Raw genomic sequence first — 23,127 nt, 5'->3', positions numbered from 1 at the left:
ATTACCCACCACAATCCAACAAATAAGAAATCAAAAAGATAATACCATCTAACTTTTCTGATATAGAAAAGCGTTGTGTTTATTATCAGATTTCTTAGACACTAACAAATGCAGAAGCACTGACCAGGAAATGATTAGTATTAAATCTGGTTACTTTTACAAGAAAGGAATGTTCTTCATGAGGACAATCTATACTAAATCCGTGACCTCAGTCTAAAAATGGGAAAAATAACATTGTTGCACTTCTAGACATGGTCCTTGCAAAGTCTCAATGGATGAAATTTACTTTGGTGAAAGTTATCTTTATCAGATGAGGTGTTCCTCATTTTGAAAGATACCCTCGCTTTTCATTAACTTTTAAATACTAAATCAACAGGGGTTCAAAAACTGTGTCCAACTAAGAATGTATTCGTAAATTGTGCAAGTTTACTGTTAATTCTCCATTAATATTAAGAAAAAACCCAACACTTAAAAAAATTTGTATATACAACTCAGAAAGCATGAAGGAGCTCATGTATGTATTTTCACCAGGTGGTCTTCCATTAATTACATAGCAAGGATTTTGTTTGTTAACAGTTTTTAGTTGCAATTAATGGGATATTAAAACATCACTGTACAAAGCTTTTCTTTGCACTTTTATCTTTTTGTTTTGAAACATTTCTAGAATATTTGAGTTCTAGAACTTAAAAGCAGCCTTCGGCATACTATACTTGCTGTGCCAACAACTTTGTATCGTTTAATTTTTTTTTGCCTTTTAGGACAAGCATTTGAGTTAAAGTGTTGTATGAAGTCTACGGAACAAATGAGTGGATTCATCTGCCCAAGGGTAGGCATGAACAGCTAAAGGTATCACTTTAGGACCTTTTCTAGATTCTGAGATGAAAAGGACACTTCAAAGCATGACGCACCTCATGTATAAGCAAAGCTTAAGGGGACTAGCTACAATACAGACATATAAATGGGAGGTGTCTGAAGTCTGTTGAAAGGAATACCACTGAGGGACCTTGGATGTATCTGCACTTTATTACATAATCTAGAACTGAATGGCCCCTCCAGGACTGAACAGAGCCACCTGGTCAGAAGTAGTACTTTGTTTTGCAAAACAACGTACGCAACACCCATGGGATACTAACTTTAAAGAAGAATCCTCTAAAACCAGGGATAAAGAAATCAAGGGAAATAGAACAATGTAAGAAGCCAGGAAAGACAGCAAAGGAGACAGACAAGAGACTAGAAGACATGGAGAGGATGATAAGTATTTCCTCAACTCCGAGGAGAAACACAAGCCATGGAGCTGACTTTGCAGGGCAACACTGAATCAAAACTGTACTTCTACATCTAGATGACCAATACATGCAGGTTCGTTTTAGAAAGCCTCTGTGTGCTGCTGTAAGAAAGAGCTTATGTCAAAATAGTCTTATCATGGGTTCACATTGCTATGACAAAACCACTGAGATAAGCAAGAATGTTCTAAACTAAACCATGATTCAAAGACCCAGCAATTTACCTTCAAAGGCCAAACCATGGGTTGCTAAGTTTTCTGGCTTTAAGACTTGCAATCTAGAGCAAAAACTCCTCTGATCTCTACCTTTTGATTGGCATTACAGGCAGTAATTGTGTTAGCTACTTTACTAATAACTGCAAAAGTTTACAGAAAATTCTAAAACAAAATAAAATGTGCATGTGCTAACAGAATTGTAGAAGATGCAGTTTAACTTTGTTACCTCAGGCTGTTTTAAATCATGAATTAATCCAGTAAAATTTTCTGGTTTTACATTTACGGCTTTGTAACCATGTTTTTCAAAGGTAAATACACAAAACATAATATGATTCCATAGCCTAATTTACACAAACTTTGTATTAGCTACACTTTTGCTTAGGTTTGGTTATCTTGTACCCTGGGGAACTGAAAATTTATTAAAGACAAAAAAGAAGGTTGATAAAGAGAATAAACTTCAGTTTTCCCATTAACTCACCCCTCGCATATCTGATATGTTCAGTTTCATTGTGTGAAACATGTTTAGAGTTTCTTTCCCAATTACTTTTGCGCTGTCTGTTGCATGGTCTAAAGTCACAGTCCTACAAAGAATAAAAAAGCATGGATAAAAAAGGAAACTGTTTCACAAATCCTCAAGACAACAATTCTGTGTTTATTGCAGAGAGAACCTCAAAGAAAGACAGATCTAATTTCCTGGCATACAAAACCTGAACACTGTTTTTTTGTTCTGTGGTTTCTTTTTAAAGGTAATTACAGCTAAGCATGTTCTACAGCGAAAAGGATTACTTACAAATTGAACACTCTCAGTGTGTGGTCCACACATTAAATTGTCAAATATACTATATACTTACATACATGCTATCTACTGAAGCCAGACAAAAATGCTTCACTTTACAGTATTCACAGAAATGCACTCATGCACTATCCTTCACTCAAGCTTGGTTCATAAAGAGTTTGCTCAGTATTATTTCAGTTGTCAATTGTCCAATGTCTAAAGCAAGACTTTCAGATGGAACTCTGAGAGTTAAGCAGATGTAGGCATGTGCACGTGGATTACAAGTAACAAAGAACTTGGATTAACGGTATGTAACTTTAAAACAACATTCCAAATACACCTTACACGTGGGCAATTTTCTGCAACAACTCCCACAAAATTACCCGGTCGCAAGTTTTACAAATTGCCACCAGAGACCTTGGCAGGGCAGTGCTTGGTAGTTCTGGACTCTCTAATGGCCTAACACTTGAGACAGACAAGGACAGAATTCCAGGTGGCTAATCAAACACATGGAAGTGATGTGAAGTCTTCTCACTGAGGAAACCGATGCAGTTTCAACTCTGACAGAGTGGGCTCCATTGACGTTCACCTTGGTGTTCTGACAGCGTGCCATCCCGGCAACTTAGTAAACGCTTTGATGGCATCTCCTTTTTAACTCTACTTTTGAATCTGTCAGAAACCACCATGAACAGCCAAGTTATCTCCAGAAAGGTCTGGTTCTGCTAATATGAAAACGGAAAACTTTCCTGCTGGGAGTGATATGAAGACCTCCCTGAGCCTCACTGTCAGCGTTTTTAAGAAAAAAAGACATCAATATCACCATTATGATGCAACTATGCAAAATACTAGGGAGAAATGCATGACAGGTCTATAGGTACACACACAGAAGAGTATTTTACAAAGGTCTATGCTGTACTACCAGGACCTGATATCAATGGCGCAGTAAAAATACCATTAATATCTCAGAAGTTGAATTCGATTTTGAGCGTGTCTGTAAGCCTGAATCCTTTGCAGGACTACAGTTACCATTGTAGAGGATCTTGGCCTGTGGGATAAGAAAGCATAGCAACTCATTCACCTGTGAGGTGAGGGGACAAGGTCATGAGCTATAGCTACAGAGAAAATCTTTCACTGAAGAGAGAAACCAGTCACTTTAAACTCCAGTAAATGTTGGAACTAGGCTGTACGTAGGGAAAGCACACCTGAGGGAACACACCCTGAGATTCTAATCCATTTGCCTGGATTCAGCTTCCAGAGGTTACCCTGCTGCTGCTAAAGCGCCTTTCACTGGGCTGAAGAGAAATGCTCTAACAGACAGGAATACAGCATTTACATCATCAAATAGCATAATTTGGATTGATGGGGGCTGCCGAGTTCATTAGTAAAGCCAGAAGCAGAAACAAGAGACACTGCCAAACGAGACCCTGGCATTAGGACCGCTTCAGCTGTGTATGAACAACTTCGTATTCTTGGGTGCCCCCTCACCATACCTTAATGAAGACTTCATGAATTAGGCAAATTCCAGGGCACATGCACATTAGCATGCCTGACCACAGAAATGAGGTCCAAAGCATTCAGCTGTTCATGAGAAGGCAGTCTGGCACTAGCTCCAATAAAGCTCTATCTCAACACACACTTCACCCTAAAAAAAAATACGTCATTAGGCTGTTAAGAGTAACCTTCAGCTCAAAATATTCGGGATAGCCAGAAGACAAAGGTATAGACTGATGGATTTTCTTCTTGATATACCAATCCCAAAATGTGATGAGCTTCTGATAGTGAAAGGTGAATCCTGTAGTTTCAGTTTTTAATACAGCTGAACTGTATGCCAAAGCTCCCAAGTACGAGACAGACCCTATGCATCCAAGTCCTACTGTTGAGCTCCAAGCCACTGAAAGAACGCCACCTCTTCCATCACCAGAAATCCTGAGCAAATGATCCTTCAGTTCAGGAGGGATTCATCTGTTAGATGGAGGGAAAAGTGGAAAAGACCTGTCTTTGAAGATGCCAAATGCACCCTCGCACTAAAGCCAGGATCGTCCCTTCACCTAAGGAAAAACTGCTTTGATACAGAAGTGTCTGCCTGAAGAATAAATATGTATTTAGAAGGTACTGAGACAATCTTGTATGAAACCGCATATAACATGATGCTCTCTGTCTAGATTTCATTCTTGTGTTTTCAGTATGCAAGCATGTAATATGTCTGACATTAAAAAAATCTTTAGTCAACATCGTCCAGTTGAACAACAGGAAACAAAAAAGGATCAGAAATTTAATATAATCGGTAAGAGTAACAGCACTACTTGAGGAACGTGAAGAACCTACTCCTTTGACAGTGATGTATCAACTGACACTACCCAGGCTGAGTAACGGGGTTACCCCATGACGCGCGGGCATGGGCAGCCACCACAGGCAGCATCTCAATGAGACCAACAGAGCTGCAGTGAGACCAAGCAGAAAGAGACTTTGTTATGTTGATAATGATCCACAAGAAAACAAAGGCATTTCTGATGAGGAACTTATGACTATATGAAAAAGCGTAACTGTGAAGGTCAAGAGACGTGAACAAATTGCCTTCTTCAACAGCTGGAACATGGGGCACAGTCTCTGACTTCGAGATTTTGTGACTCAACCTTCTTAGCTCCACTTTGGATCTTCATTGTCTTTTTTCTTCTAGGACCAAAATAATTCTCTGCAGACTTACTGGTAAAACAACAGGAAAGACAGATTTGACATAAAGAAACTTGTCTGTACTAAGATGGACAACTGTAGACCAAAGTGTCTGATGCCAGCTCCAATCTTCAGCACTGAAAGTGGCTTCTCAGTCTTCTGCAGCAACTAATTCTGCAAATATTGCCCCATGGACTCTAGACTTGAAGAAGAACGGTCCTGGATCAGACACCCTTCTTGACAAGTACAAAGGCAATTTTCTTTGAGAATTGACTCCAACTGTCACAATCAGCATGTGACCAAGAACCTATCAAGGAATAGCAGAAAGCCTCTCAAGAAAAAGTACCCAACATTACACAGAGCTCAGGGAGAGGAAACAAGATTGCAGCAGCAGAACATTTCAACTCTGCTAGTTACTGAAAGAAATAAAAACGCTGCTGCATGCATGTCACAGTGCAGGATGTAAATATGTCTTCTACAGGTGCTGCAAAAGGAAAACAGCTCCAATACTGCGCAAGCTGGAGAAATGTACGCCAACAATATAGACATAACTATATATTATTGTTTGAAGACAAACCCTTTAAAAGATCAAAATGCTTTTGTTAGCTAGTATTTCATGACACTATTACCAATTAAGAGCGACCTTAAACTACAGATTATTAAAGTCAAAAAGATAAAAAAACGTATCTCCCTACCAAGAGAAACAGTCACAATCATTCACTGAAAATATTCTGCTACATCACCTTAATTTTTAAGCAGCATCCACAGACACATGAGTACATTCATTTAAGAAAACAACCTCAAACCAGAAAGAATGCATTTGTGTGGAGTCAGATTCCTTCTTTCCCATTCCTGCTTCCTCTGAAACCCACACATTATTTCTTCTATGCCCAAAACTTTTCAGCTTCTGATATAGTGTCTTTTCCCCCCATTTTTCTCTTTGAAAAAACTCAAACGCAAAACATGAATGTTAAAATTCTTCTTTCTCATTCAGACACCTTACTCTCTTCCTTCTTTCTCCTCCCAATAGGCTGTGTTTTTTATCATTGGGGGATTTACATTTCATGTTGATGACCAAAGACTTTTGATAATAATACTCTACTTCTGATTTTGGTGCAGGTCTGATACGTAGACAATGAGGTACCAAGCACTTCAAAATTTCCATCCTGTCTTCCTGTAAGTTTTGGTGCTCCCTGCAGAAGTGTACTTATACCTACTATTGACCATTGTTTTTTCCATGTGTAGTTACCTGGCAATGTTATCACAGATTCCATGACCTCCATATTTTGCAGGCTCCACTGGTGCCCCAGCCTTTCTGACCATAATTTTAAGAGTCAATCGTTTACCCTTCATACCAGCAGCTTCAAGTCTACGTTGGATTTCTTCTGAGAGGCTCAGAAGGAAAGCTTCTGCTTCCTTAGGCTGAGAGGGAAAAACAACAACATGTTTAGATAATTCCTAGTTTTCATATATTGAAGGTTAATCATTAACAGTTAATGCAATCCAGACTGTCTAAACAGATGTGGTGGTGCACTTTCCCTTCTTCAGGCTGCTCTACAACCTTGGCAGCTGCCAGCTAGTCCTCGGTGCCTTGAGTAATGAGTTGGGCAGTTAAGCACCTCTTGGCTGTACCTCCTCTACTCAACTGAGGCAGGGAATGGCACTGCCTGTGCTGGAACTCCCCAGTGACTGGTCAAAGCAGGGAAGAAGAACGGAAACGGTGAGTTATTCCCTGACAGCCTCAGAATGCTCCTGCTGGATCACAGTCTGAGCGGTAACCAAGTGGAATAATATATTGCTCCTGGAATTTTTCAGCAAATTACCAACACAGGTTGAGGTTGGGATGGAAATTTGCTGATGACTAAAGGCAGTCATCTCACAGCCTCATAAACAGCAGTGCTAAAGTGAGACCTTTTTGAGCTCTCCTGGAGCGCAACAGGCTGCGACCAGCATCTCCCTCTGAGCCGGACGCTGCTCAGAGCTCGCAAACCGCTCAGTTTGTGATACGAGGGGGACCATCGTGGAAGGTCAATGATGGGGCCTGGGCTGATACCCCTGCTCCTTGAAGCTCAACCCTTCGCCCTTCGAGGAATGAAAAGGCATAACGATATGAGTATTTCAATGAACTCAAGGGCAAACTTTTAGTAGGTATTTAGCTTTGCTGTAATATATATTGCAAGCCTGAAGTAATCTTGTGATTTAAAACAAACTGATTTGCTGCTAAACTCTTATGCACTGTGAATAAACTTTCTGTCTCTCTCCCTCCCTCCCTGCCTTTAGATCTAATCTGTCGTCCAAGTCTGAGACTAGGAAAACATCCAGCCACACCTAAACTCTGAGAGAGTTTAGAAAGCAAGGGGGTCTATTCTGAACCTCGTGACTCAGCAGAAAGGTCTCCCTTGTTCTTTACCCCACTTTCTATACCTTTCCCTTTCAGACAAAAACTGCTGACCAAGCCTGAGACTAAGGCTGGATCCAGCCGCACCTAAACTCTGTGAGAGTTTAGAAAGCAAGGGGGTCTACTCTAAACCTTGTGACTCAATGGGAGGATCTCCTTTACCCTTTTATACCTTTGATCTTTACAAACTGTTTCCAATTCTACTATTGACTTGGTTTCAACTCGATTTATCTTTGTGCATTTACTCCATGTAATAAGTAACAGAATGAATCTTGCCAGTGAATCTTGGGTAGATGCATTTCCTCATATTCCTATTAAACATGTTGCACTTAAAACTCTCTGGTGGTAATTCTTTAAGTAACCTGACCTAACCACTCCTTTTCATGACAAGTGAAAAGAGCAAGCTGACTCACAGGCAATTGTCTTATTTAACTTCAAGTGTTTTCTTTATATTGTAGGTTGCTGAAGTTAGGTGAGATGGTAGAATCCTATCCTAATGCTGAAATAAGTAGGAAATACTTACCCTTTTGGAAATAAGTTTTTTAAAAACCTACGTATTTAGAAACCCCAACACAGAATTGCAAGTCTAACTTTAAGCATACACCTAGATGATGAAGAGCATAGGGTTTATAAGGAAAATCTTTTCACCATGAGGAAAGTCAAGCAGTGGAATATGTTGCTCAGAGAAGTTGTGCAGTCTCCATTCTTTGAGGTTTCCAACACCAGATTGGATAAAGTCCTGAGCAACTGGTCTGATCTCATAGCTTCCCCCTGCTTTGAGCAAAAGGCTGGACTACACAGTATCATGAGGTCTCTCTCCCAACCTGACTTTTCTATCATTTCTATAAATGCTTCAAGCTGAGTTATTTTTTAATACAATTTTGTCAACAACACTTCCCCTCCTACAATATTTGTAAAAGGTCTAACAAAAGTGTTGTACTGGAGTAGCTGGTGATGGTTTCAGGCACTGGCATCTTTGAATAATCAGCACTTAAATGAAAGAGAATGCTAGGTGCTGACAAACCTACTGCAGTTCCCTTTTTCTGCACCAGACTTGCATAACGAATGCAGAATAGCCAGCTAATTTTGTGCAAGCTTCTTTTCAGTCCAATACTTTTGCAGTCTCTTCTCCCATTTTATTGTTTTGTCTCCTACTTCTTAATTTTCCTTATTTCTATTTGGTGGCTAAGATGGTGCTCTAACAGATCAAAGTGTAAGTGAAAATAATCAGAATATGAGAAGATTCTTCTACAGCTCACAGAAGTCACTGCAGAAAAGAAAGTAAGTTCAAATTTACCTGAGTAAACCTTATTCCATAGTTGATTTCTGCTGAAACAGATTTTCTTTCTTTTTCTGTACGAACAGGTCGATCATCCAAACCACGACAAAATCTGTAGAGCATTTGTCCTGTTTTTGGACCAAATTCTTTCTGCAGTTTTGACATTGAAGCACACTGCAAATCTCCACAGGTTTTAATTCCCAAAGAAGCCAGCTTAGATTCCATCGTCCTGCCAACTCCTAACAACAAAGCAATTAGTTCTGTTAACACTACACAATTCAAAGCCAGTCAGGTTTTGAAAAAAATAAAATGTCTTTTTAAACCTACACTAGGTCATATCAAATAAATAAATAAATATACACCATAAAAGATAAATTCCACTCAATAAAACATGGTTCAAAGGGAAACTTTTGCTGTCTTCACCTGTGTTTCTTTAATCTGTTTTATATATTTAGTTTAAGATGTCATACTGCTGCGCATTTCTTTATTTCTGGGTAAAATGTGAATGACTCCTGCTTGCAAATCTTCTTGACAAGGTAGTGCCTGTTACAGAGTATACAGCTCTGAAGACCACAACACTCAGTCCAAAAAGAGTGTCCAACATGTAATATGTTTTGCCATCATATACAAGTGATTTTATCTAAAAGAAAACCAACAAATATTTTGACTACTGTTCCACTGCTTCCTTGGTAGAAAAACAGTATTTCAAGTAGAAGTGATAGCATACCTGTATCATTTGTGCTCTGAATTACCAAACACTGGAAATTGTAGGTAACCATGGCAACATCACATATGTGAGTGTGATAAACTTAAGTGTGTTTCTGAATTTTGGAGGGGAGGCCTGTTACTTCTGAAAAATATTAGTCCTTTGAGTTTACACTAGCAAAGTCAGTGAAAGTTAGAAACCCCAGGTAATCAGCTTCTAGCTTTCATAATCTGTTTCTTTGTCTAGGTAGCTTTATTGAAAACATTAGAAAGTTTTTACTATGAACATGCAAGTCAATTCTGAAAACTTTAAAATACATCAAAGCATGGTACTACATGAATAATTTTCTGGAAGAAAAACACCACCTGTAAGTTAGGCCAAAGAGCAATGGTGCTGTGCTGTGAATTATGTTTGGCCATGGAAGGGGATACATTAAGAAAATTTCTAGTAAACTGCACCTGTCCACGTATGCTTTCCTACCACTTTTCCATTTCAGTGCCTATTACTGTCTATTTTTTGTTTCCCTTCCATTTTTTTTTCCTTAAACAGAGAAAATACTATTTTGAACATTTAACACTAAATAACTGTGTACAAATGTAGGCTGATCATTAACATACAAAGCATAACTGACTGCTTACTCAGCATTTTTTGCACTATGCCTGTGTCACATTATACTACTAAAGTATTGACTAACAATACAACGCAGAGTTAGATGCCAGGAAACAGTTTAGCCTACAACACTTTAGAGTATTTTTCTGGAACAATAAAGAAAATATAATAAAGCCTGTTTTCATACAGCTGTAGTCCGTATATCCTTACTGCCTGCCATGCTCCCAGCACAGTAAATCCAGTTCCCTGCCATCTCATCTCTCCCACAATGCCTTGGAGAATCTCCGTAAAAAACCTGTGGGCCAGAAACGGTTCTTTCTTCCCCTCCACTTTCTCCCTGGTCTTCTCTATGTCCACAGGCATCCCACTCAATTGCTCCACTTCTCACTCAAATATCCTTCTCTCTCCTATCTAAGGAATGCAGGACAGAAAACATGTACTCTGCCTATACATATGATGACTGCGAACAACTGCCAAAATGTACAACAGTTTATTTTGCCTGCCTGTTCCTCGAAGGATGTACTCATCTGGACCACTCTTCTCTGTCAAGCGGTCATTTTTCACAAAACTTGTGGAAACACTATGTCATTAGAAATTACACCTCTCAGTAAGATTTGACTAAAACTGCCAAACAGTTCATGAAGTTATTAGTACTGTCACACTTGAAATTATAAATTGTCATAGTCACAATCGTTTCTTCAGACAACTAGGTAAAAACCAACTGGAATTTGAGAAACCTGTTGTTCTTTAAAAAATCAACACATTCTGTCACAGTTGCAATATACTATTGACTAAAGATCCTTACCCCCCAAAAAAGCAATTACTTGTGTAACAAAAGCCTAATGAGTATTCCAAGTCTACCAGAACCAAAAACTGTCTATAGCTGGATGTATAACAGTGGTAATATTCCCACACTAGCCTTGTTTTCCACCTTTCCCTCTATTTATCACCCATTCTAATATAGCTTAAGTTGCAAGCAGGAACACTTCTCTAGTTTGGTAACACTCTCCTCTGCCAAACTTTTATTTCTTCATTTTCCTTCTGTCCTTATGCTCTCTGAAATATCTCTGAGTTTCTTAGATGCAGGAGAGATTAAACAAACTCCTCTCTCCTTTTTTTCCTTCATATGCCCTCTGTTTTATTATGGCATCTGCACTATTTTTTCCAACTCCTGACTTCATACACTCCTTTTTTAGAAAGAGTACTCTCTTGGGCTAGTTCTCAGTTCTAAGAACAACCTGCTTCTCTCAGCAATAAGTACCTGACGTTACTCATTTTATTACATTCATTATGATACAACAAACTAGCACTCACTTGAAATGACTTATCTAAATAATTTTAGTAAAGAATATAAGGTTGCATAACAAACTAAACTCTGAGCCTCTTCCATAGATCACGCTGTATGAATCTGTAAAATTCTTCACTGAAAAAGATGCTTCTCCAAGACACAAAAAGGTAACAGATTCTTTTCAGAAATGTCAGAAATTTTTAGAAATCAGTATATCTTCTTTTTTTTTGATCAAAACAATGGAATAACATCTAATCTTATTTGATCCAGAACACATATGTGTAGCTGACACAGTTTTAGTACCAGGAGGCAAAATGTTCTCTAAAAGAAAGGAGTACCTGGAAGACTGGTAACAAGTTGCCCTCTGATAAAATCATCCACTTCTTCAGGTTTTAAGTGATACTGTCCATCTGGTTTTGCTTTACGAGTTGCCATTCTGGCCAGCAGAATATTGGAACCTGTAAAAAGAACAAATTAAAGTGTGTCGGTACTAACTTCTGTCTTCTCAAGTAGAATGCTGCAGTTCAACAGTCAAGGTAAAAATGCAGAAAGCACGGTCAAATCCTTTATCTTTTACAAAGAATTTAATGAAATGCATTCATATATATGCACAGTATCTACTTTCAGATTAGCAGCTAGCAGTACTTGTCATTACATCAGTGTAATTGGAATTACATCAGTGTAACCAGTAAAACTGGAACTGCAAAGTTAAAACCAACCAAACAAAATCCCACCAAAAAAACCCAAACCAACCAAAAAGTAAGTACAGGACACTTCCCTAAGAACAATGAATTTATTGGTCTTGGTTATGGTCTACACATGTAGAGATACAGATAAACAGTTAAGTGGAAACGGTTGAAAGAATTAGAAGTGTAGTATTTTAACACTGCAGAACTTCAAAAAATCCACTGTGGTCAACATAAATAATAATTAGGTGACCACTTCATCAAGTGTATTTTATCTGAAATACTGGAATTAAGGTAATATTTGGGCCTGAGTATTCACTAAAATAATCCAATGATTTCATTAAATTATTATATACACTTATAAAGTGTGGTGGGAACAAGACCTATTTCAGCACTTTTTCTTGTCTGCTTATAGGCTTACTCGTGCCCAGCCAGTAAGATCTCTGAAATGATACGCAAACATATTCATTATTGCCACTCAAACACCCTGTTCTAAGATAAAGCAAACTAAGAAAAGGTCAAGGGAATTCATAACCCACAGCACTGTGTGTTACTATTGCTCCTCTCCTCCCACCTATGTTCACATTTCTTTTGTCTATTCTAAAATTTTAGTTAATAAGAACAGTAACAAGAGTTTAACATGCACTGTTTCTACTGAGGCGCTAAATTGATGAAACAGTTAATGACACATTCCTCTCAATTTCGTATTTAACTTTGGGGATCCATGTTTTGTCTATAGAGTACTGAAGATTACTGATCCTCTTATCTATCAAACATACCAACATAGCCTCTAACACCAGGAAATCTCAGTGATTTACCTTCTGCAATGTATTATACCCACAACACTGATGTAAAGTAGGAGAAAACTAATACCTCACTTAAAAAATGGTTAAGATGTTTACATCTTAACAGGATATGGATACAGGATATTTATAGATGAGTGTTTAATCTTTCACTAGCATTGTTTAAAGCAGTTTAGTTTAGCCACTAAAATCTCTAGGGTAATAAATCAAATTTATTCAACTGCTATAAGCATGGCCTTCCTTAATTTATCTCTAATCAGACAAGAGTGTCAAGAGGAGATCTCAATAGTATTAACATAATCTATTCAAATTTACATTTTATTATATTGGTACAACTTTCCCATTGGGCAACATATAAATCACATAAGATACACATTTCAGGCAGACCATGTTTTTCAGATAAGGTCTCTACGTTCATGTAATAGTACAATTGTTTCCTCTGATTTATTTACTTAATGATGAACTATAAGTGAAGAGTAAACGTCCTTGTTGTGCACCTACCATACAATTTTCTAGAAAAGATACCAATATCCTTATTTTCCAGTATCTCACACAAATTGATTATTAGGAAAAAAAAATAATAATTGCTCATAGGCATTTGTCTCTTTCAATCTCTAAGAGAATTATGATACCAGATTAGAAAATAATGTTTTAAAACCTAATTCTGCACTTTCTAAAGCAAAAAACAAACACTAAATAAGCATATAAAAGAGATTACAAATGTATTTCAAGTAAAACAAGACATAAACACGAATCCAGGGAATTACAGTCTCTGTACTATGATATCATAAGAAATAAAGGAAGAATTCTGCTTACAGTAATGAATTTCAGCTTGTCTCACAAGTGGATTTCATACACTTATACATGCTCCGTATATTTATTTACGGATACTCTAGTTTAATTAGGGACAAAAACAAAGGAGAAAGGAAAGGCCTAAGTGAAAAGAAATCAAGTAAGTCTCTTCAGATGTGTGATTTCATACACAACACCTACTATAAATCATATAAATTTTTGCTTTCAATATCTTCTAATAATTATACTAAATCATGCCACCCTGTAAATTTTTACTGCTATCTCCAATAAGGAACAGAATATCCACTCATTTTTCCATTTACTGGAAAACTACAGTAGCATTTCATGAAGTTGAATGTAATAATATAATATGGATGGGATTTTAGCATACTGTTCAGATAACAATGGAGAAGCAATGGCAATTTTATAGATTTTTGCTTAAAACTTCCCATATATGAAGATTTTCCTGCATTTTTAGTTACACTAATGTAAATGGCAATATATTCCGTATCACACATGTACTTACAGAGTTTTAGCAATCTTACATAGCTTTGATACACCTAACAATAGCAGGCAAAGCTTGTAAACAGAAATGAAATAAGGTACTTACCCATCCCAACAGAAGCAGTGCATTTAGTTTGGGCTTTGATTTCGGTGCGGATAGCATTTGCAAGTTCATCGGGAGTCAATCTGGTCTCTGTAAGTATTTCAGTGATATCTACTAGTGCTTCATCACAACTGACTGCTTCGATGTTATGAGTATAGCTATCAACACAAAGTAAAGGAGGTGAAACACCAGCAACAGCTCACCATCTGTTAAAACAAATATGTAGCAAATAAAGTCTTCCTTTTGTGGTGGCATTTCCCTGCTTATTTTGTATCACACATCACTTACATATTAAAAATGATAAACCAGCAAATTACAGTAACGTTGCTAAGGTAGGACTAATTTCAACATGCATCTCTATTCTAAAGGAACAACTGGAAGAGATGAACACTTATTTTTCATTGACAATAAGAAATTTCCAGTTTTGTTCAAGTGCATTTAAACCCCAGGAAGTATAAAATCTAATAGATGTTACTCCAATAACCCCTTCTTAAGTTACTCAAGAAACCCTCCTGGAAGTACCTCACTACTAAGCAAAGATCTGCTTCTCACAGTGTAATCAGTAAAAAAATGTAACAATGACTCCTTTGGAAGTCAGATGTTCACTGTTTAGAGGATCTGGCTTCAAGACAGAATGCTCAGAAGCAGCACAGGGCTTAAATAACAAAAATACTACAAAAGGAAGATCTCAAATAGGAATGGCTTAATTGAAGCTGAAAAGTAACATGGAGGTGAAAATGCTAAATTGAATAACGGCATGCAGCAGTGGCAAATAAAATATGCTTGATAATCTTACCACGAAAGATCATGCAAACAAACAGCGTGTTACCTTGCTAATATTTCATATACCGTCCGTGCAACTTCTTTGTATGCATCAAAATCATAAGAAACTGCTTGAAGATTTGGACACAACTTCTTTGCTTGACCAAAAAACATTCCATTCTTTATGCCAACTTGTCTAAATTGGAAGGATAAAAAAACCCCAAATAAACACAGTACCAACTTTTCCACAAATAAATATGAGGTATTTTCGAATGAAGTATTTGTCTTTTCCCATAAAAATGAATTGTCAACAAAAAGGAGTTTAGTCCCAACTGCTAGCAATTTAATAGATAAGAAAAATAACTGCAGATTGAGTATTTGAAGTAGCTGTACAATATTCAGGCATGCAGCACAGACAACTCCCCTTTAGGAACATGCTTAAACCAAAAGTCTCCAGAAAGCGCTACTTGCTACCTTGTTTCAAATTAAAACCAAGCATAAACTACAGCAACTAAGGTAACTGGATCTTATATTCCACTGTGCAAGTTGACAAAATTATGCTCCTGTAATAAATGAACTCTTAACTTTCTAAGATACAAATATAAGCCTGCCTATCTTAACATGCTTGAGAAAGGTTTCAAACGAAGGAATAATTTCTGGAGTATTATTTCCACCAGGAAAGAAAATCCTATTTCCAACACTGTGCTTCTATTTTTAACAAGTCATTTCATACTCTGAAGATTTATAATGTACGTTACTGGGGATGCTCAGAGTAATCTGTGTGAGAAACGGTTTTAAGTTTAGTAATTGCAGTTCCTGTCTGATTTTACTTCCTTCAGCAACAAAGTGTTCTTAATTCCATAAAAGAATGCAATTTTGACACAAAGAAGTGAAGATAACATCATGAAATCAACAATATCAGAGTGAGTGGCACAAGGTTTTCCTTAATAGGCTTTGTTTCAAGTAACATGCAGGTTAGGTTAAGAGCTATTAAGGAGTGTTTAAAAAGCAGCAGCATCCACATGAAAGACCTAGTGTTAAATTCTAACAACCTATATAACTACAAGTTTTGAAAACATTACAAAAAAATTCCTGTCTAGATAACGCTAAAGAAGCAGACTGAACAACTGCTGTTTTTGGACATTTTATGCTTATCTGTATGAGATTTTCAAGCAACCTGATACGTAACTTTTACCTACCTGGCTTCATAACTACAAGAAGCTATTTCAGCCATGGACAGAATAGTGAGATCAAAGTCAGCTCCATTCACATGTGTGGAATCCATATGCTCCCAGACTGATGAGTCCAGTTTATCAGGTACTCTAATTTCTGCTTGGAAAATAATATTTATATTTGGTTTTATACTGTTTTTCTTAAAAGTTCAACAGACAGAATGTGAATAATATAAACATTATTGATTTTATTTTATACAATTTCTATACTGCTACCTGTTGATGAAGAGGTTCTTATTACTATATTGATTCATGTCATGGTCCAGGAAAAAAACACCAGACCGCCCCTGAGTAATCTCTCTCTGCAGGTAGGTCTGTACGTATTACTGAGAATAACATTAAGCTACAGAAAATTTCTGTTTCTATTTCCCCCAAAATTACTAGACAGCAGCTTGTTGGTGATGACATACACCATAGTGTAAAACAAGACTGATCTCAGTCAGCTTTAATGACAATAAAAATGAACAAACACTTGAGGCTAACTGCTACAACCACATCCTGTAAACAAATACAAGACACTCAAAAATTTACCAACTGCTTGGCTGAACAAGACACTTTGCTACATTCCTTTTTACAAAAGCACAACTACCACCAGAACACAGAAACTGAATTCAGAATACAAACCCATTTTTTATCCTACTTACAACCTCTTACTTGGAACTACTTTTCTAATAATTTAGATACCACAAAGTGATTTTTAAGAAGTGAAATAACCAGAATGCTAATTAGTTCAAACTAAAAAACACCAGCTAGAAACTTACATTTCCTTTAACACTCTTACGGGGATATTAATTGGCAAAACTGCTGTTCCTTCCTAGTAATTCTCTTACTAGGATATGTCAACTTCTTTCAAATATCACCATAAATTTACCTTTGATCAAAACGATACATTTATAAATACGGCAACCCCAGACTTAAAATGAGACAGACCTTCCCTAATTTTAGAAAACTTTACTGCATGCTCTTAGATAAATTTTAGAGTCCTCTAGGCCCACTGCATACTAGGTACTATAGAACAGAATTCCATGACACTGCATAACTGGCATCAAGTACAGCATTTTCTATTCCTTTCTATTTGGGTTTTCACGGTATGTAAACCTTGAAAGATATGTGCCTATATTCTGAATATTTATCAGCCTGCAAAAATGGCTAGATGCAAAAATTACTATGCCCTCCCAAACTCCCCACCAGAATCAAAACAAGTTATCACAGACAAAAAGCTTCTATTTACTTAAAATGAAATCCAGTATGCATGTTATAGTTCTTTTTCATTACTGTAGTCTATATACCACCATACACCACTGTAACATAATAAACAGGGAGTTTTCTTCAGTGCCACAATGTTACGTTACGCAGTAACATGGTGTGCACATTCAAGTACTTATCAGACCAGAGAAAGTGTTGTAGTGAGTGGAGACAGCAGGGGTAGAACCTGACTCATGAAAAACTGCTTTTGTTCAGAATCTCTGCTAAATTTGTGTACCTTTTTATGTCTTAAATATTTTCATGAATGATGAGCTCAGTAAGTTACCTAAGATGTCGGCAACTGAAAATTAGAGCAAAATTATGCCCCAAATAAAGATAAGAATGACAAGAACAATTTCTTTAGTCCATGCCTTCCTGTGCCCTGGCCTGAGATGATGCTGTCATCTTGTCTATCTTCATTGGACTCGTCGACTTTTTCCACTTCGCAGCAGAGCAGATCCCCCCATGAGCTGATGGAGTCACTTCATGTGAAATTCAGGGCAATGCAGAACACATTGTCCTCAATGGAAGGCGAGGTAGAGAACCTCTCATCAAAAGCTGGGAAACTAGACAGGCACATGGTGAATGTGGAGCAACGGATGGAGAAATCAGAGGCCAGGACCCAAGTCTGTGAAAAAGAAATCGCTGAGAATAAATCTGTGACTAATATGATGGTTAAAATCTGCTGCTCTTTAGAATGAAAAAAGGGAGATACTAGGGTTGAGGGAAAGGAAGCCTAGAAAACATTCACATCTTGGGCATCCTGGCCATGGAAAAGAGACCCCAAACTATGAATCCTGATTAACATATGTTAATCTTCTATCTTTAGAACATGAATGTTAAAGATGGCATGTATGTAGAGAAGTAATTTCTACTACCCAGAAAGACTATCTCCAATTCGGAGATTTAGGGCGAGAATGATAGCAAGTTTTTAAATTTAAAAGTTACACATTTTTGGATGAATTCAAACAAGAAAAAGAAAGTATTTCATAAAAGAGTCAAGATTCTATTGACACTAGATATTTCTCTAGCAATGCAGATCAAAAGGCAGAACCAGTATCACTAAAGAAGTAATTTGCAAAAAAAGAAGTAGCTGAAGCAGCGGAATTCAGTATTTGGTCAAAAGTGATTCATAAAGGTTTGGTTTTGTTTGTTCTTTTTTGGTGTGGGTTTTTTTTTTTTTAATTTAGAACATTTTTTCTAATAGGCAAGACCTGGAGAAAGCAAAATCAGAGAACAGCCTGGAAAGCACGAAGCATCAAAAAATGATGTGAGTTCCATGTTGAAGCATGGATGTAAAAATATGCTCATGTTCAGAGTTGGTGCCAACTACCTTTTCATTTCATTTACATAACATGTCCTCAAACAGAATTGTGTATGTTTAACAGCATAATTTAGCATTTTGAATTTTTGATATTTTAGAAAAGTATCTTTTCCATGTGATACATGTACCTACTGGACTGTGTCTACCTCTAGCATGGCACAATTAAACACATGCTGTGAAGTGTGTCATATAAATTCTCTAAGACACTGTTATGTTAGAAAAGCCTAACCCGTAATTCCACCTTTTCATCTAAGACCATAACTAACCAATTTCTTTTCCCCAAAAGGAAGACAAGCCATGTACTTATGAGAATGCAAGCAGAAACAACAGGTTGTAATTTTTGTTGATAAAACCATTGTGCATGGACATAAAAATTCATAAAGAGACTAAAAAAAATATTATGAACTGCGGCTGATGAGATAAAGACTATAAAAAGAGTGTTAGGAAAAAAATCCTTTCACCAAAACAACAGGTTGCACAACCAGACTAAGTATCAAGAAAGAAAGAGCTAGCTGCCTGCCTGTGTGCAAGCCAGTGAGATTGGATGCTGAAGTTAAAGAAACGAATGTGGGGCTATCCGGAAAAAGCTGCTGCAGTAAGAAACTGAGTTTGTTATACAATAGGCTGAAATCTGCTGTACCCTTAAGCAGTACATATAGTAGAAGAGACACTATTGAATTTGTGAATCACAAAGAACATGCTAGATAATCAGCTAACTTCAATAATTTAACTGCCTCACTCTCCAAACATCACTTGATCGTATTGTCACACCCTTACCCAGTGTAAGATCCTAATAAAAGTTACGAAGGCGCTGTATAAAACTGAACTACCAATTAATAGTGCATACGCAAGCTATACTACAGAAAATCCAACACCATAAAAACCACAGCTATCTTTGTAACACACTTGTATATGGCATTGCAAACAACATAGCAGAAGCTAAGTCTGGAGCATCCTGAAAAGTCCTCAAAGAGTTAAAGGCCAGTGGGTTCCACAAACATATATTCTACCTCAGTTTTGAAGTGATCTTAAACTACAGCAAAAAGACCAATAAAATGGCATCACTTCCTGTAATACCTTGTTTCCACATGTCTTTGAAAATTGGCAGAATTGATTAGGGTTTTTTCTGTTTTAGGGTTTTTTTTTGGTTTTGTTTTTTTTTTCTTTTTGAAGTACTAACATTTCAGAAATAACCATGGAAGAACAACCTGTCTTTTTCCACCTCTTATATCAACAAAATAACTCACTAAGGTGTAAACTTTGTAACAGTAGTACTTGCTACCATAAGGTTGGAAAAAGTGCATATACAAGGGGCAAAGGAGAAACTCAACTTTCAAATCTAAACTGAAATGAAATAGCAGTTGCCCCTTGTACATGCACTTTTTACCAGCCCTGAGGTAAAAACTAAGTTTCAAGCTGATTAAGCAGACTGTTGGCGGGGGAAAAAAAAAAAAAAACCAAAACAGAAACAACTTGCCAATGTTTAGCAATATGCTTTCTTACACTGAATGCAGTTCAGGCAGAATAATTACACAAACAAACAAACAAGTAAAAATATACTTGTTAACAAAAGTATGTTCTGTTTACATGAGTACTACTTGAGGACACAAAGTAACAAATTTCTAAATTACTGGAAGCAAGCAAGGAATTTTCAAACTACAACAGATACCCTGATTTTGAGGAAACAAAAGTACTAGAAAGACAGAACTCATGGAAGTTGCACAGACTTTCCAGAAACCTGAAATGCCCTAAGGACCACCCAAATTAACTCACTGTACAGAGATACTGTACACATGCAATTGAAAAGTCAGCTTCAAACAATCAGTTTCTCACTGGCCATGTGCTGTCATTTCTACTTTTAAAGTAAAAAAAATAGACTTTTAAAATTTATTTTGTACCTCCTTCTCTGTAACAGACTTAGTCAGAACAAAGTGATCCTGGACATCTTGTATTTATTTCTTATTCTAAATAATTACTTAGCATTATATCTTATACTCAACCTCAATGAAAGTGAGTAAAACCTAAAACCACTCTAAACTGAGCAAAACTAATTGACAAGAAGACACAAGGGCATGTTATTTCTGAGGCCACCGGCATCCTGTTGTCCAAAGATTATTTCTTTTCTGAAATCCCCTCTGTGAAAAAAACAAACTTATCCACTGTGCACTTAAAACTCTAAGGAAAAAGTCTTCAATAACAACAGTTGAAAACACACAGACAGACAGACAGACAGACAAACAAACAGACTTATCTGTACCTGCTTTGCCATTCAATAGTTTATTCTGGTAATATTGCTGTTCAAGCTGGGGGTTTGCACCAGGGCGCAGTGGTGCCTTTCCTGCACCTCTGTTACTAGTAACAGCTACTGGTTTTCCTGTGGAGAAGAAATACATGTACTTGTAAGTCAACATCTGTAATAGCTTACATTTTAGTAACAGCACAACTAGGCTAGGATCATACAGATGTCTGATTTGTTTGTCATTACTTTCAAGTTTATACACTTTGAGCATTAAGAAGTGACTTTGCACTGTGACTGTGAATTTGCTGTCTTACTTGCAGTCACATGTAAAGAAGAAAAGCTTTTAAAGAGTGGAAATACAGCTGTACTAGTTTGTCTTTAATAATCAGTATAAATGGAAGCTGTGAAACTTCATCAGTTTAACTGCAAACGCTACTGATTTTAAGTACTTTATCATGTACATACATACCAACACGCTCAGTTTCATTTGTTTAATTAACTGTACAAAATAAAATCTTTAGTAAACTTTCGACTTTTTACTAGTATCAGCGCCTTTGTAATTTTTCTACAGGAAGCTTATTTATGAACTGAAAATTCCTGCAGACTTCCATGGAACAGAAAAAATATTTGCATGAAAGTCTTAGGTTCTTTATAATCCAGTAATGGAATTTGAACCTTGACAGGAAATAAAGTTTTAAAGATCCAAACATACCAGGAATATCTCTGACATAGTTGCTCCTACCTTTGGACAGAGGAGAGCAAAGGAATTGTATATGCAGCTTACTCTTTCCCAAGGTCTAGGATAGCTGGGTGTCAGATGGTCACCACTGCACCAAGTCTTCAGACTTGTGCGTCACTGAAGTTCAGTGTTTGCACAGAAGAACTAGCATCTCTGCTTCTGAATGGTACACTTCTAAGGTGCAAAACTCGCTAAAGAGCTCCACTAATTCTTACTATGCCTTAAGGATGATCACACAAATCAGACTTCTAAATGACAACTAAATTGTTCATCCTCCAGGTCTTATAGTATATTTAATGTATAAGAGTTTAGATAGAAAAGGGAAGGAGAAGCAAATTTCCTTTGAAAAAGATGCATCAGGCAGAAATAATTCTCAACCTTGACCTCTCCACTTCTCTAGCTAAACAAAGCTCCTTACTTTACTGCAGCGAAAATATCAGGATATCCCACCTTTTTTTTTTTTAATAGAGAGTGACCAAACCCCACTTTTGGTACAATCAGAATTTGATCCTCAGTTTCTAAGATGGCAGATTTAAGTCTCACAAGATATGTGCAATGTTAGAGAGAATGGTTACTTTAGATCTTAGTTCTCTCTTCTTTCTTTAGATACCAAAAGGAGACAGCAAGAAGAATTCCAGTTCTTTCTTCCACTTGTTTTCAATTGTGAGAAAGTAAGCAGGAATATGAAAGTTGCATGGTCTGACTATCAAAGATGCCAGAAAAAGATTAACATGCAAAGTTCATTTTGGAAGTGTGCAAGTTTGGTTTTGTTTTTAAAGGCTTGAGTAAACTGTAACATGTAGAATTAAATACTGACCTTTGAGATCTGGTCTATTTCGGATAGCCACAGACACAAAGAAGCAATCCATATCCACGTGCATTATACAGCTCTGTGGCTTGGATGAACTCGCAACAGACACATTACCTAGTATGAAGATACACCAATAGAAAACTTGAACCCTAATTTACACACTTTGGTACTACTCACAGTAGTCATTAAGGACTATTATAAGGATTTTACCACCTTAAATTAGGAAGATTTTTGTTTCTTCTCACCAAGAAAATACTTACTCAGAGAAATGTAAACATAAAAGTAGACAAACAGCCTAAACAATGCATCAACTTAAAGTTTCTATTTTATTTTCTTGTAATTAACACCTTCTACCTAACAAGTTCCCCCAACCCAAGCAGATTAACGCATGTTGTGGGAACTGGATCTTAATTTCACTAAGTTAACACTGAATCTGGAACAAAGAACTTTACTCCTTTTTGTTCATCAATCAGAAGACTGTTCCAAAAGTTAAAAAATAAGTTTAGCTGCACTAAGAGCTACCATTAATGCTTCATAAACCACACCAAAATTAGTTTTAAACCTCTGATGCAACTGGATTCTCTCATTGCTGAGTCTACAGTCACACAAACATTCAGCGAAGAGGAGCAAGAAGGCCCCAGACTGAAAAAATTAGACACCTGAA

General features: G+C 36.9%; 1 protein-coding gene across 5 annotated transcripts in view; it reads right to left on the bottom strand.

The window, feature by feature from the left end:
- REV1 (REV1 DNA directed polymerase) overlaps positions 1-23,127 on the bottom strand; it is a 62,695-nt gene that overhangs the window by 12,158 nt on the left and 27,410 nt on the right. Inside the window, exons 7-15 of one of the 5 annotated variants that reach the window (XM_056328593.1) lie at positions 22,470-22,577; positions 20,932-21,048; positions 16,073-16,205; positions 14,941-15,069; positions 14,115-14,269; positions 11,562-11,681; positions 8,639-8,859; positions 6,193-6,365; positions 1,977-2,079 (exon numbers count right to left, since the gene is read on the bottom strand). In XM_056328593.1, the coding sequence (XP_056184568.1) occupies positions 1,977-2,079; positions 6,193-6,365; positions 8,639-8,859; positions 11,562-11,681; positions 14,115-14,269; positions 14,941-15,069; positions 16,073-16,205; positions 20,932-21,048; positions 22,470-22,577 (1,259 nt within the window). Of the gene's footprint in view, positions 1-1,976; positions 2,080-6,192; positions 6,366-8,638; positions 8,860-11,561; positions 11,682-14,114; positions 14,270-14,940; positions 15,070-16,072; positions 16,206-17,588; positions 17,959-20,931; positions 21,049-22,469; positions 22,578-23,127 lie in introns of those variants that run through there. The other 4 variants (XM_056328594.1, XM_056328597.1, XM_056328596.1 and 1 more) reach the window with 4 other exon arrangements.

The sequence above is a fragment of the Falco biarmicus genome, chromosome 2 (genome assembly GCF_023638135.1).
Source record: "Falco biarmicus isolate bFalBia1 chromosome 2, bFalBia1.pri, whole genome shotgun sequence".
NCBI classification, from domain to species: Eukaryota; Metazoa; Chordata; class Aves; order Falconiformes; family Falconidae; genus Falco; species Falco biarmicus.
The sequence above is the reverse complement of the archived record's forward strand: the minus strand, read 5'-3'. Positions and strand labels throughout refer to the sequence as shown.